Source organism: Triticum dicoccoides, chromosome 5A (genome assembly GCF_002162155.2).
Source record: "Triticum dicoccoides isolate Atlit2015 ecotype Zavitan chromosome 5A, WEW_v2.0, whole genome shotgun sequence".
Classification (NCBI taxonomy): Eukaryota; Viridiplantae; Streptophyta; class Magnoliopsida; order Poales; family Poaceae; genus Triticum; species Triticum dicoccoides.
Genome location: NC_041388.1, coordinates 590510341 through 590526281, shown reverse-complemented (window position 1 = coordinate 590526281; position 15941 = coordinate 590510341). Strand labels below are relative to the sequence as shown.

At 41.6% G+C, this 15941-nt stretch overlaps 1 protein-coding gene across 1 annotated transcript; it reads left to right on the top strand.

The window, feature by feature from the left end:
* Positions 1–6025: 6025 nt before the first annotated feature.
* Positions 6026–9619, top strand: LOC119300082. Its single transcript, XM_037577152.1, has 5 exons — positions 6026–6061; positions 6303–6520; positions 6735–6895; positions 8917–9419; positions 9530–9619. The coding sequence occupies exons 1-5, from the start codon at positions 6026–6028 to the stop codon at positions 9617–9619; spliced, it is 1008 nt and encodes a 335-aa protein (XP_037433049.1).
* The last annotated feature ends 6322 nt before the right edge of the window (positions 9620–15941 follow it).

Genomic DNA, 15941 nt, shown 5'->3' with positions numbered 1-15941 from the left:
ATGCTGACGGAACTCTTCCCCGACACTTTGCTGGATCGGAGTCCGGGGATCGTCATCAAGCTGAACGTGTGCTAGAACTCGGAGGTGCCGTAGTTTCGGTGCTTGATCGGTCGGGCCGTGAAGACGTACGACTACATCAACCGCGTTGTGCTAACGCTTCCGCTGTCGGTCTACAAGGGTACGTAGATCATGCTCTCCCCTCGTTGCTATGCATCACCATGATCTTGCGTGTGCGTAGGAATTTTTTTGAAATTACTACGTTCCCCAACAGAAGTGCCTCCTCGCTGATAACCGTGGCCATTTGGGTCTGGGCGGAATGTGCAACAACTGTGTCCACTCGGAGGGCGCTTGCCTAAGCATCCGCCTAGGTCGGGGCCGGACAATGAGACACAAGCGACTCCTAAGGGAAAAGAAAAGGGCATGAAGATGAGGGCGTGCAAATGAACCTAAAAGGCTTATATGGGCATAACTTGGACCATTGGATGAACTCGTGATGGTTTGGGTGGTGATCGTTGGGACATCCCCAACTCCGAAAGGAGGGAAATGATTTGATGAGCTAGTCTGGTCCCCTCCAAAATTGATGACAAAATGTCGTCCTCTGCCAACACTAAAGCTGGAAAAGCAAAAAACGGTAAGACAAGTAAAATCGTTAAAAGTTGCTTGTGATGATCGACAAGATGAAAGAGGAGAAAAGAAAGGATCATCAGAAACCAAAGACGAAATGGTGGCACTTGAGAAGACATTCGTCGATCAAGCCCATGCTATCATCACTCTTTTCCTTTGCCTCTTCCTTCTTACACTCCTCAAATAAAGAGAGGACGATAGATAATTAAAGCTAAGGCATGGCTACATAATTTTGGTAGAAGTTGGTGTACATATATTAGAACAAAGAGAGAAAGTCTTAGGCAGGCTCAAACTCATCGACTCTCCTAATGATGATGAAGACCATGTAGTCGCTATGGGGTCAGGGAGCCCATGGCAAGGCTCCAAGGATATCCTAGGTTGCGAGATATCCACCACAGGCAGTGATACAATTGTATCTAATGGCCACTCAACATTCCCCTTTTCTTGTTGAAGGGTTCAAAACCTTCTCTCCTCTACCACCTAATGTATGAAGCGTCGAGGACTAGCGACTCACACAATGGTTGCTTTCTTGATTGCGTAAGTAGTTCTTCCAAAATAACACTCCCATACATCTCCAAATCTTTTACCACGACAATTATTTCATGCAATCCCACCTCACTCCAAACTTAATTGGCACTTTTACAAGTGAACATAAGATTCATGATGTGTCTATTTGCTAAATTCTTTATACCAGAAACAATACCATGTAGAGCATACCATAGGATTTGTTGTATCTTGCTGGGAATTTGAAGTTTCCACATAATATCCCACACTAGGTTGGTTGTAGATGATCCTTGTCCGTCTCTAGTCTATGCTCCATATTAGTGTTGCCCTACGACATAATAAGCAGATCAAACATAGAAACTATACGATTTTGTGTGGCCCTATGTCATAAAGTCCTCGTTCATGTGTAAACTAAGGGGAATGCACAAAATTCTTTTTGTATCCAAGCTAAGGAAAATATCCCCAATCAGTAGTTCATCCCATTTTCATGTGTATGGATCAACCATCTCATCAATTATTTGCAACAATCTTTGACCCCTAAAGTTGTCACTTTTCTAGTTGAGCTACAAGGCACCCAATGTCCCTCCCAAATATTTATGTTGTTTCCGAAACCAACTCTCAAGATGTTTCCTCTCGTAAAAGTGTGTACAACAGAAGTAGTACGCAACTATGTAAAAGAAGATCCCCTCTTAGGTCCAACTTTCAATAAATTTTTGCTAGGGTAGTACTTAGCCCCTTAGGACCCTGGAACATAAGGTTTCTGGTTTAGTAATCAACATCCAACTCTATTTTGCTAACATTGCAAGATTATGCATGCAAAATCCTGAAACCCACTCCCCCATTCTTCTTTGGGGTCCATATTTTCCACCAAGCCCACCAATGCATTCTTTTTTGTTCATATGTATCTTTCGACACACCACCATAGCAAAAATTTGTGAGAAACTGAATGACAACCTTTAGTAAAATTTCTTTCCCTACACCAGATAAAAGAAATCCCTCCATACTTTCAACTTCAATAATTCTTTCAAGAAGGTGTATGAAACTGCACCCACCATTGCAGGAAGGAAGAGATAGTTATCAAAAATATCCTCAGTCATGATACTTATTTTAATGAAAACTTGGAACTTAACGCCAACATTAAAATTTTGGACTAAAATAATTACTACATTTAGCTTCACTAATCATTTGTCGAAAGCTTTTCACAATATTGATGAAGAACTTGTCGCAATGATGTCGCACTAGTCAAATTTTCCTTCATAAGGATCCAATAATCATTAGTAGAAAGTAAATGAGAAACTAATGGTACATTTCTACACACCCTTACACCTTCCATGTGACAAACCTATGATCTAATAAACTTGGCAAACCCTCTGTGCATATTCAGAACAAATAGGGGGATACTGGATCTCCCTACTAGAGTGGGTACGATTTTTTCAATATAGATCATTAAGTCTAACCTTGTAATTAACTGACTTCACACACGCCATCGACATGTCAAGAATATCTTTATGAAAACCTAGCCTGAGTAGCATCTTCTCTAGAAAAGCCCACTCAAGTAGTCATAATCTTTATGTGTGTCTAGTTTATAGCACAATAACACTCGCGCATTTCTTATTTCTTAAGCATATGCATACATTCATAGGACACTAGTATGTTATCGGTAATAAGTCGTCCAGGAAAAAATGCACTTAAAATATGGAATATTATATCATCAGGACATGCTTCAATCTTACAGATATAATTTATGATATAACCTTATATAGCACATTGCCTACACTAATATTCCTAAATTGGATAATTTAATTTGGACTTTCTACCTTAGGAAGAAGAACGATGACAGGGTCATTCTACTCCAGAGGTATCAAGGTATCACGTTCTCACTAATTACCGCTAGAACTTTGTCACAAAGTGAGTCCCATATGCCAAAATTATTAAAAATATTGCAAGCAAACATTTCGTAATGGGGCTTTCAGATTACAAATAGAAAATATATCCAATTTAGTATCATCTACCAAATAAGGTTTTCAAATTTCATCATTCATGTCCTGAGAAACATGAGGTACAACCTCTCCAGAATAACCAATTCAACATCATCAACTTCAGTACTAAATAGGCTTGAAATTTAGCTTGACATCATTCAATTTAGATGAGCTATGCCTTCTCACAAAATTCTATGCACACATGTTAGGCCCTTAATTTGATTTTTCTGCCTTTTGGAACTTGCTAAATTATCAAAATAGCTGATGTTGCAATCTCCAATTTTCTTAGCAATTTTCTCTAATTATTTAGCCCTACTATAATTTTTGTTGTTCAAAAAGACCTATATCTCGAGCAAGAGCTCTTTCTACCGAGCTAGATTCTCGTCTTTGATGGAAGTTCTTGTAATTCTCTCCAATTCTCTTTGAGCTCCTCTAAGCTTCTTTCATTTAATTTTTATGACAACTATATCCCACATATGAAGTATTTTGTGAACCAGAGCCAAATTTTCCACCTAGCTCCCTCATTTGAATTTTGGCCCAGTCCCAGACCAAGCCGCTTAAGCCACCTCATGAAAATAGGCTTCCTTAAACTAGCATGCCTCAAATCACATCACTTTCAACCCATGGTTCTCATCATTTTTTTGCTTCACCCCAGTGCATCAAAGGCGGTGGATTGTTTGGCCTACTATACTCCAAATTCTCTAGCAGAACACCAGCAAACTTGTCATTCCACTTCTTATTTGTGAGCGCATGAACAAGTCATTTAGAAATTCTTCCTTGGTGGCACGTGTATCGATTACCAACATAACCAAAATCTGAGAGGTTGTAGTCTTGTACAACATCCCTAAATGCTTACATGAACTTCTTCATATGTGAATTCCCTTCCTCTTTTTCAAAAGGATACATGATTTCATTCAAGTCACCCAAAACCATCGACAAGATGTCAAAATGAAGTGAAGATCTCTGAGTCTCTGCCATGTCAAATGTTGTCCATCCACTTTGGCTCACCATGCATGCATGCATGCATGCATGCATGCATGTGAATTTCCATATTTTCTCCTACCCACTATCGATTAAAACATTGATATAATTTGATTTCTTGTGCAGAAATGAGGTTACTACTTATTTTTTCTAGAGAAGTAACAAATCACGACTTCTCCTATCAGTACGAAAAATTTCTTTATGATTCATCTTTAAGCATCGACGAAGAGATTCGGTCGACCAAGAAATGAGATGGGTTTCAGGCAAAAAGGTGATGTCTCCTCCGTTCACTACCATCACAGCTTTTTGGAGGCCCCGATAGTTCCATTTTCATTGTTGGAGGCAATCCCCCTCGAAGGGGTCAATGATGGATCATTTTTATTTTCATACGGAATCTCACGTCCTGGCATCTTTGCCTCTTCGTGTCTTGAATTTTCTGAGGTGTACTAAGCAAGCTTTTATCAACCTGACTTGTGTCAATGTTTTCAAGTATAAGTACCTTATTAGACACTATCCTAGTTGTAGCCGGCGGTGGATGACCATACTTCAAGAAAGTGTTGTCCGACCCAACAAACCTCTTCCTAGCTCTGAGTGCATTGTTTCCATTACCATCCTCAAATCTTTATTCTAATCTATACCCTTATATTCTCGTTCACAGAAAATCCTAGGCCCTCAGCCTCTTCCACATCCTGTACCTCTACCTCTATCATCACCACCATGACCTGCATTTTGCCAAGTTCCTCCAAAATAAATAAAAAAAATCAGCATTAGCCAATCATCCAAATATATTTTTTATCATGCATTCCTTCACCACATTATGTCACAATGTGTCCCATCATGCCACAGAAGTCACAATAATCTAGGAGTTTCTCTCATGTCACCATATGCTTCACTCTTTCGTTAATCATGATTGGAACAAAGCGAACCAGGGGAACATTCACATCCAAGTAAACACAAGCTTAAATAAACTTGAATGTATTTGTTTTACGATTTTACCTTCATTCACAAAAACTTTAACTGATGGGCATCCAACCTTCTTTGCAACCCTCTTTTCCGGTTCCTTCTTCTTCTTGAGTCCATCCGATAACCCAAGAATTTATGCCTAGACTGGGATTTTATCCAGCTTGTACTGGAACATGTTTGAAAAGCCATTGTACCCCTGAAGAACAATGGCATCTACCCTAAAGAGCCACGAGCCCCTTCCATCACATGTTTCCAGTCACAAAGTCATTGGCATTGGACCATAAAAAATCATCCAAGGACCTTGAAAGTTACATCTTGCGCCAACTATGCTATTCACACAGATTTCATCATTGTAGCATGGCTAAATTTTTTGTTGTGTGAACCCTAGAAAAGGCCAACCATCTGATGTCCTTTATCGAATCATCTAATTTGGGCCCCGATTAGTATTTTATCCATCTTGTACTGTAGCATGTTTGAAAATCCACCGTACCCCTGAAGAACAATGGCATCTCCCCTAAAGAGCCACGGGTCCTCCTTCCATCACATGTTTCCAGTCACGGAGTCATTGGCTTCGACCATAAACAAATTTGATCCAAGGACCTTCAAATTTACAGCTTGCACCGATGACCATGTTATTCGCATGGATGTCATCATTGCAACATGGCTGGATGTTTTATTTGTATGAACCCTAAAAAGGGCCAACCATCTAATGTCCTCTACCAAATCATCCAATCCTCTAAGAAATCCATATTGGTTCCTTCTTAGGTAGGCACAACCCTTCCAAATGATTTATAATATCAATGTATTTCGCGCCTAGATCATGGCCAAGAAGAGTAATTTGTCGATTGGCCAGACAAAGCAAGGAGGAGGAGGCCACTTGCATCACGGGCGAGAAGTATCGTCTAGGGTAGGGGTGTGGTGCACTTGTTAAATGATTAGTAATTCCAAGAACCAATTGTGCTCTAGTGGTAACAATGAAGGATGTGGCTCAAAGCCATCCGACCAGGAGTGTAAGATGCGGACTGAGGATATGAACTAGTACTTCTTTGATGTGCCACTACACCGGGAGGACACTGCCAATAGCATAGATGGTTGGTTGTGACAGCCTCCTTTAGAAATTTATCATGAATGTATGAATTAAAAGAATTTTCTTCACGTGATTTCTTGCAAATTTAGTAGTGGGAAAGTATATCTTAGCATTGGTTTAGTTGAATTTGAGCTACACATTTATGTAATTCATTTTTTCTTCAGGTTCACAATGGATTGGTAAAAAGAAGGAATGTACCCAAGGAGCTTTATCTATCAAAACTATGTAGAAGTGAGAATGGCCTTATTGCAGTACCCGTTGATGCTAGCACATATGGTAGGGGTTTCCCCTATGCTCCTGAAAATTGGCCATGTACTGGAGATGAATGGCATTGGAAAGTGGTGGGAAATAGATCTTCTAGGAGTGGGCACTGGTGCGATAGGTAAACGATTTCAGCAAGGACTTAGTAGGTTCTGAAGTTTAATAGTTTTCCATGCAAAAGATGCAAAAATAGTATAAGGTTATTTGTTATATTTAGCTATAGCATTGCACCAACCAAAAAATAGCATTTGAATTATTCACATTTTATATGGTTGATTTAAAAAATGAATCGCTTCGGCGTTGCTGATTTATGTTGTGGAACCAACTTTGCACAGGTATCTTAGCCCACCCTCACGTTTTTTTGTTGCTGCTAGAAAAAGTATAATACTGAGAAGTAAGCAAGAAGTTACAAAGTTTATCAAGACAACATTTCCAGATGTTGAACCCGACACATTTTTTTCTATGTTTATATGGAGTATTAGCATGAATCAAAAAGGTTAGTCCTTTCTATTGCACTTTGACATTAAATGTTAAAAATGTATTCACTGGACAAGAGTATGGGTACTAATGTTTCTGAAGTTGATGTCCTTGTAAATATTGGGATATTTGAAGTTGTGAGGACACCAACAACCATAAGAACATGTACTGAAATTAATGAGTAGGTAATTCTTATATGTAGATATTTCATTGTAGTTTACATAATGCAACAAGACTAACAATCACTATAACACATTCCATCTAATGGATGCTTTTATAAATTGTAAATATGATTTATTTTTGTATCTCCCGACCGAGTCGTTTCTTCCATATTTAGGTCCTTAGATTTTTTATTTGAACACATGTATTGATATTTTTGGAAGAAAGTAACATGGTAGAACTAATTAATAGACACACATGAGGGTCCATAGATCTTCCATTTACTTTCCCTCTATGTACTAAATAACTTTATTGTTAGAGGAGCACTCAATATTCATCTCCATTCGGGCATTGGCTTACTGATATCAGTATTAACATTTATATCAAACATCTTTATGTTTTTGGTGGTTTGTTTCATATTTCAATCCAATTCTTTTCTTGCAAGTGTATATGAATTGGTTGCATCTGATATATTGTCGCGACTCTACATGTTCTTTCTATACATTACACATTGTTGGATCTACATCATTGTCTTTGTTCATGTGTCCCACTTAATATACCTCCTAGATACTCCCTTTGTAAAGAAATATAAAAGTGTTTAGATCGGAAAGACAATGGTGAACATGGTTCCACGCGCACCCACGTGAATAGTAAATAAAAAATACAAGGAAAATTGAAAAAATCTATAATTTTGGGGTAACAAACTTGGTCGACCATTTTACTCACGTGCGAAGTTTCATGAAGTATTGACACCCGTGGAATTCTAAGTGAATAAAATACAATTAGGACCTTACTATTCATTAAAAAATGTTTTTAATATAGCTTCGATTTTGTCATTTTTGCCCAGAATAACAAGGATGTAATTTCTTTGTGAAACTTCGTAGCGCGCATATCGGTTGACTAAGTATGTTACCACAAATATTCATTTTTTTCTAGCATTTCTTCAAATTTACTATTCGTAAGGGTTGCACGTGGAACCATGTTCACCAAATTTACGTCCCGTTTAGATCACTTGATCTAAATGCTCTTATATTTATTTATGAAGAGATTACAAGATAACCTATCGACGGAAGTTGTGCATTCGATTTATTGAAGTAAAAATAATATGGTCCAGAGACACTACCAATGCAAATAAGCATACAAAGGGAGAAAATAAAAAAATGAGAAAGAAGGCAACCCTAGCATGTTGTCACAGATTCCACTGTAGTTGCCATTATGAATTGAATATCTTTTACTATTATATCAGTTGTGGAGCCTTGGCACTTGTGTTTTTTTAAGTCTGCATCTAACCCGGGAAGTTCTTTAAGCTATTATTTTTCAGTGGATGCACATGCTTGTTCACAAATATCTTGTATTATTTTTCATGATTAGTTTATATACATATTGTATTTTGGATGATGTGTCAATATTAGTGTATACATATACACATATCAGTTTGCATAACTTATCTTCTTCCCAAGTTCTAAATTCTAGCCGCCAGTACGATCCTTAAATATTCCCCGTGTGTACTCCTACTGCCACTGGTCCAAGTGACACCGAGCTTCACTCAGCTCATTCAAGCAGTGGTTTTCACCCTAGTGCTAACTCATATAAAGGAAAGGAAAACAATTTTACCCATCCAAGACTTTCATGCAAATTTTCATTAATCTTCCTCCTTACTTTACTTTATATCTAACCTAGGGATTGCTTGAGAATTAATCTAGTACTGTAGAGACATCACATAAGGAAATGAACAACTTCTCATTTGATATGTTAATTGTTTGGTGTTCTCTATGAAAATATATTCGGGAAGCATCATTTATATTGCCTTTCCGTATTTGTTGTTGTTTCTTCATACATTGTCCATTTGTCTGTTGTTCTATAACAACTTAATATCTCCAGGAGCTCAACAAATGAGGGGCCTTGAACTTAAAACTCTCACTATGGATCCAACTGGAGAGATAAATGGAATAATTGAGCCATCATTAGCACTGGGTTATGATAACTTCTCTACATTTCCTAATTTCTATCCCGAAAGTTGTTGCATTATCTGCGGTAGAACTGTTGACTATTCCTTTCGAGGTTATAACTACATAAAGTGCGAAGCAATTGTGGGTGAGAACAACATATGTGGGCATGTTGGGCACCTTGATTGTGCTTTTCAACATTTTTTTGCTGGAGCTGTTGGAGGAGGTACTCCCATGGATGTGCAATACTACTGCAGGCGATGTGATAACAAAACCAACCTGATGATGCATGTGTATAAGCTCTTGGAAACATGTCAATCTCTTAGATCAAAGGAGGAAATTAAGCCTATCCTAGATATGGGTTTAAATATCTTGAGTGGTTCAAGACAACCACAAGCAAAAAACTTGGAGAACTACATGGGATTAGTGATGTCAAAGGTGATGTGATTTATTTTATTTGCTCTTAGTAAGATAGACCCTAACTATTTCCACCCGTGATTGGTGCTGACACAACACTATGGTTGGATGGTCTATTGTTTATAATGCAGATTAATAGTAAGATTGAACGTGTTGGAGATTCGAAAATGGATCATGGTGATGGCATGGAAATACCGAGTGCAGGTGAACTTATTGTTTAGTGAACTGATAGTATGATATAAGTATAGAGCACAAAATCTTTTTCTAGGAATTCACATGTCATCGTAAAAGGTCCCAACCTAGTTGTGATTGTTGGGACATGTAGTTTTAAATGTAATTTAGTATAATTCGACTCTATATATTATGCAAAAAAATTGAACTACGTGTTCAAATCCAGATGCGGTTTGTCCTACACAATACCATATTTAGAATGGGCAACAAAATGCTTTGGTAGCCCCTATAAGTTGTAAATTGCTGGGTTTGGCCTGTTCTATAATAGTTGTTCTTTGCTATAGAAATGATCAATCCTCAAGTTTCTTGTAATCTAAAAGAACTATTTGGCTCATTTGTGTTCTATCATTGTTAGTTTTTCATTCACATATTGCTTGCGCATAACTTGGTTCATTTTATTCTTATGGCTAATGCAGAAGACTTTTTCCCATCCGCCACCAATGCCACGATGCTAGGGGATGAGGAATATCCATATCAAATCAATCCACATGTTGATCATGAGCTGTGAGGTGCTGCTAAAGGTGTTCTAGGCCACACTTGAGAAGGAAAAGTTCAAGGACACATGCTCAAAGTTTCCAAGGGATTTGGGAAATAGTGGAAATTTCGTTAATGATCATTTCAAATTATCGATTGACTAGTTCAAAGTTCGAGTAGCATAAACCTAGATTCCATAGTTTATTGTAAACCATACTCTGCAGTGTTATTGTACTATTGTATCTGCTATGTCTCCTTGTAAGCTGCTGGCACACCATATTAGCTTGCTCTAGGATAATTTGCCCAGTATTAAGCAACAATCGCTCCATATTTAGGAATATTTGCTCCAAATTTTTTAATTATTAATTTCAGACGTTAAGAGTACATTCAATGATCATTATGTTGGTATCTTTTTGTATACTATGATTGTCAAGCATACATTACCATGTCAAGGTTGATGTCGAGGTATGGAAGCACTTTGGGAACCTAAAAAAGCAGTAGCACAAATACTATTTCCCTGCCTGCATTTGTTGTTCCAGTTGGCAATGAGAATGTTTCTACGGGGTTACCTTGTTGAAGCCATTGCTATGATTTTCTAGGACTTCCTTTAGGGTGAAAACCTAGGATCTCTCCTTTGGTGGTTGGATCCGGTGATGTCGACTCTTGAGTGCCATTCCCTTCCTTGAGGTATTGCTATTGGAGAAACTTTATGTTATCCTTGCGATGTTAAGAGATTGTTGGTGCGAATGGTCATTGTTGTAGTTTGTAAAATTGATTTTATCACTTCGGACACTACATAATCTACTCTATTTAGTGACAAAAACCCTCATGATGAAACATGAAATGTCGCCTAAAATCATTTTCTGTGACTGTTGGGGATATAACCCCGCGGTATGACCCACCCAGGATGGGCTGGGTTATACTGTTGGTGACTCAATAAATAAAAGGCTTGGATGGGCCTGAGAAGACATAAAGACTAGAGGCGGCTTAAGAGGTGGCCTGTTGAAGGCCCAAGACCCAGAGGTGTGAGCCGCCCGATGGTGACTTTCTTAGTAAGGCAAGGCGACTTAGAAACCATCTTGGTCACATTATGTGATCCGGCTTGGACTCTTGTAAGCCCAAGGCCTCGATCTGTGTATATAAAGGCGAGACCCTATGGCGAGTGAACTCAAGTTACAATCAATCGATAGCTAGGTCAAGCGATTCTGCTCCCTCGTAATCGATATTCAATCAATACAACAAAAAACATGATGTAAGTTTTTACCTTGTTGTGAGGGGCCGAACCTGGGTAAACCTTATGCCCTTTGTCCCGTTCAACCCCTTCAAGCCAACCTAGGTTGTGATGGCTCCACACCTAAGTCTTTTCACAAGGGCATCTACCGTGATAAAACTACGAAAGTTGGCGCCCACCGTGGGGCCTCAGCATAGCACTTTCAATTTTTTGAAGGGCTCTTTCTCAGGGATCGAGAGATATGCCGTTGGCAGGATGACCAGGAGCCGCCGCGGCAAGCTTTACATCGACGATGCTGGCCGGGGCCCCGAGGCCGACTCAATCGAGTACGGATACAGGGTCCCCTTTGGCGGAATCCACGTCTTCAATGGCAATATCGGCAGATCAGAACCTGAGTTGGACATCTGCACCGACATTGTCAAGCCGGCTCGGCGTGCGTGACCTGCCAGGGTTCAACCCAGTCGGAAGCATGTTTTCGTTGGTTTCACGCGAGACATGGGGTTTGCGGAAGGTTCTGAATTTGGAGGAGAGACGACCATCTATTCAGGTGATGAGTCCTCTACCGGAGAGATAGAATCGATCTATCAGCTTCAAGACGGCGGGCTTGGGGGCTACTCCGATGGCAACAATATTCTGTACCCCTATGAGCCGCCTTCGAGGGCTGCGATTTTCATGGCTGGCACTGGGCCGACTCTTGGTTCATCAATAGTCGCGGCTATGACATCCAATTCAACTACGGCTATGACAGCTAGGGCTAGTGGCTCAAACTGGCCGCCGCTCAGGTTTTATCCGAGCTTTTGGACACGTTAATGACTCTGTTGGCAACAGAGGTCACTACGGCGAATTAGGCGTAGCACAATGCAGAAGTTGCAAAGGTGCGAGATGAGGTGGCTAAGGCTCAGGAAGTTCTTAATGCAGAGAATACTAGGATGGCGACAAAGCGAGCCCTAATGGATGCCGAGTCACAGCGGATAAGGGCGGAAGCTTTTCGCCTGAGTCTGGATTAGAATGCATCCAATGTTGTTCTTCGAAGGAGACATCAGAGCCGCCTGCCTTCGCAGTAGGGGCGGAACCTTTTCAACATACCTGGGGCAGGAACAAGTAACCCGCCCGGCGTAACCCGGGCTACTGAGGCGCTAGGGACCGGGGCGGCGACTCAACCCCGTTTGCCAGACCCGCCTCGTAGGGATCAGACCCCACCTCAACGGGTTCCAACACCCTCTGGCCATTATTCTAACCCACTGGATAATATGATAACAGCAACACGGCTGGCGGCTATCCCGATCGAGGGCGAGTCTCGGGTTGCAGTAGAGACCCAGAATGCTGTGGAACTTTTTCAGACGGCTGTGGCACAACAGGCGGCTTATTCGTATAGTCGTGAGCGTGTTGACTCAACTCCCCGCCCAAGTCGAAGCTACAACTAGCGTATTAAGTCGCTGCCGGTTTCCAGCAGTGAGCGGCATCGTAACCAACCTCGCAATGATGACCCGCCCCGTGATCATAATCCGTTGAACAATGCTCAGGCCCTTGTGGATCAGGCTAGAGCCCGTCGTGAGGCGGAACTGGCGGCTCAATTGGGGGCTCATCAGCAGTTTCTAGTGAACCCTTCGGCCTCATTGAAGCTAGGATGACCTCTAGGATAGTGAGAGTGCCATGTTTGGTTCTGGCTTGATGACCCACAAGTATAGGGGATCAACCGTAGTCCTTTCCATAAGTAAGAGTGTCGAACCAAATGAGGAGCAGAAGGAAATGGCAAGTAGTTTTCAGCAAGGTATTCTCTGCAAGCACTGAAATTATAAGCAACGAATAGTTTGATAACAAGGTAATTTGTAATGAGCAAGTAACGGTAATGATAACAAAAGTGCAGCAAGGTATCACAATCCTTTTGAGGCAAATGACATGCCAAAATGGTCTCTTATGATAAGCATGTTGGAAATATGCCCTAGAGGCAATAATAAAATGGTTATTATTATATTTCCTTGTTCATGATAATTGTCTATTGTTCATGCTATAATTGTGTTATCCGAAAATCGTAATACATGTGTGAATACATAGACCACAACATGTCCCTAGTGAGCCTCTAGTTGACTAGCTCGTTGATCAATAGATGGTTACGATTTCCTGACCATGAACATTGGGTGTCATTGATAATGGGATCACATCATTAGGAGAATGATGTGATGGACAAGACCCAATCCTAAGCATAACACAAGATCGTGTAGTTCGTCTGCTAAAGCTTTTCTAATGTCAAGTATCATTTCCTTAGACCATGAGATTGTGCAACTCCCGGATACCATAGGAATGCTTTGGGTGTGCCAAACGTCACAACGTAACTGGGTGGCTATAAAGGTGCACTACGGGTATCTCCGAAAGTGTCTGTTGGGTTGGCACGAATCGAGACTGGGATTTGTCGCTCCGTGTGACGGAGAGGTATCTCTGGGCCCACTCGGTAGGACATCATCATAATGAGCTCAATGTGATGAAGGAGTTGATCACGGGATGATGTGTTACGGATCGAGTAAAAGAGACTTTCCGGTAACGAGATTGAACAAGGTATAGGGATACCGACGATCGAATCTCGGGAAAGTATCATACCGGTAGACAAAGGGAATTGTATACGGGATTGATTGAATCCTCGACATCGTGGTTCATCCGATAAGATCATCGTGGAACATGTAGGAGCCAACATGGGTATCCAGATCCTTCTGTTGGTTATTGACCAGAGAGATGTCTCGATCATGTCTGCATGCCTCCCGAACCCGTAGGGTCTACACACTTAAGGTTCGATGATGCTAGGGTTATAGGGAAAGTTTGTACGTGGTTACCGAATGTTGTTCGGAGTCCCGGATGAGATCCCGGACGTCATGAGGAGTTCCGGAATGGTCCGGAGGTAAAGAATAATATATAGGAAGTGAGGTTTTGACCACCAAAAGTGTTTCGGGTGTCACCTATAATGTACCGGGACCACCGGAGGTTTCCGGGGGTCCATCGGGAGGGGCCACCAGCCCCGGAGGCTTGCATGGGCCAAGAGTGGGAAGGGACCAGCCCCTGAGTGGGTTGGTGCGCCTCCCACCAGGGCCCAAGACGCAGCTAGGAGGAGAAGGGGGAAACCCTAGGCGCAGATGGGCCTAAGGCCCACCCTAGGGCACCCCCCCTCTCCCCTCTTGGCTGCTCCCCTCCATCCCATCTAGGGATGCCGCCCCCTAGGGGTGGGAACCCTAGAGGGGGCGCACCCTCCTCCCCTCCTCCTATAAATAGTGGGGGTTTTGGGGCTGCCAAGGACACGAGTCTCTCTCTCTCTCTCTCTCTCTCTCTCTCTCTCTCTCTCTCGGCGCAGCCCTACCTCTCCACATCCTCGTTCTCCGTAGTGCTTGGTGAAGCCCTGCTGGAAACCATGCTGCTCCACCACCACCACGCCGTCGTGCTACTGCTAGAGTTTTCTTCCCCAACCTCTCCCTCCTCCTTGCTGGATCAAGGCACGGAAGACGTCACCGGGCTGCACGTGTGTTGAATGTGGATGCGCCGTTGTTCGGCGCTTAGATCGGAATTGACCATGATCTGTATCGCTGCGTGTGCGACTCCTCCAACCACCTTCTTGCAATGCTTCCGCATCACGATCTTCAAGGTATGAAGATGCACTCCCCTCTCTCTCGTTGCTAGTTTCTCCATAGATTGATCTTGGTGATGCGTAGAAAATTTTAATTTCTGCAACTTAGGTTTACTTGACGAGCCTAGCATGTACAGACATGGCCTTGGAACACGGAAGACCAAAAGGTCGAGCATGAGTCGTATAGAAGATACGATCAACATGAAGATGTTCACCGATGATGACTAGTCCGTCTCACGTGATGATCGGACACGGCCTAGTTGACTCGGATCATGTATCACTTAGATTACTAGAGGGATGTCTATCTGAGTGAGAGTTCATTGAATAATTTGATTAGATGAACTTAATTATAATGAACTTAGTCTAAAATCTTTACAATGTGTCTTGTAGATCAAATGGCCCACGCTAATGTTTCCCTCAACTTCAACGCGTTCCTAGAGAAAACCAAGCTGAAAGACGATGGCAGCAACTACACGGACTAGGTCCATAACCTGAGGATTATCCTCATAGCTGCCAAGAAAGCATATGTCCTTGAAGCACCACTAGGTGACGCACCCATTTTCCCAGCAACTCAAGACGTTATGAACGCCTGGCAGTCGCGTAGTGATGATTACTCCCTGTTTAGTGTGGCATGCTTTACAACTTAGAACCGGGGCTCCAAAAGCGTTTGGAGCAACACGGAGCATATGAAATGTTCCAAGAGCTAAAAATGGTTTTCCAAGCTCATGTGCAAGTCGAGAGATATGAAGTCTTTGACAAGTTCTACAGTTGTAAGATGGAGGAGAACAGTTCTGTCAGCGAGCACATACTCAAAATGTCTGGGTTGCACAACCGCTTCTCTCAGCTGGGAGTCAATCTCCCGGATGACGCGGTCATTGACAGAATCCTTCAGTCACTTCCACCTAGCTACAAGAGCTTTGTGATGAACTTCAATATGCAGGGGATGGAAAAGACCATTCCTGAGGTATATTCAATGCTGAAATCAGCGGAGGTGGAGATC

What these genes read in the sequence shown, in the direction of transcription:
- LOC119300082 (XM_037577152.1), top strand. Translation starts at nt 6,026, where the DNA reads ATGAAGGATGTGGCTCAAAGCCATCCGACCAGGAGT. An exon ending in TATTAGCATGAATCAAAAAG is followed by an intron (nt 6,896 to 8,916) that starts GTTAGTCCTTTC and finishes TAATATCTCCAG; the next exon opens with GAGCTCAACAAATGAGGGGC. An exon ending in TGGGATTAGTGATGTCAAAG is followed by an intron (nt 9,420 to 9,529) that starts GTGATGTGATTT and finishes TTTATAATGCAG; the next exon opens with ATTAATAGTAAGATTGAACG.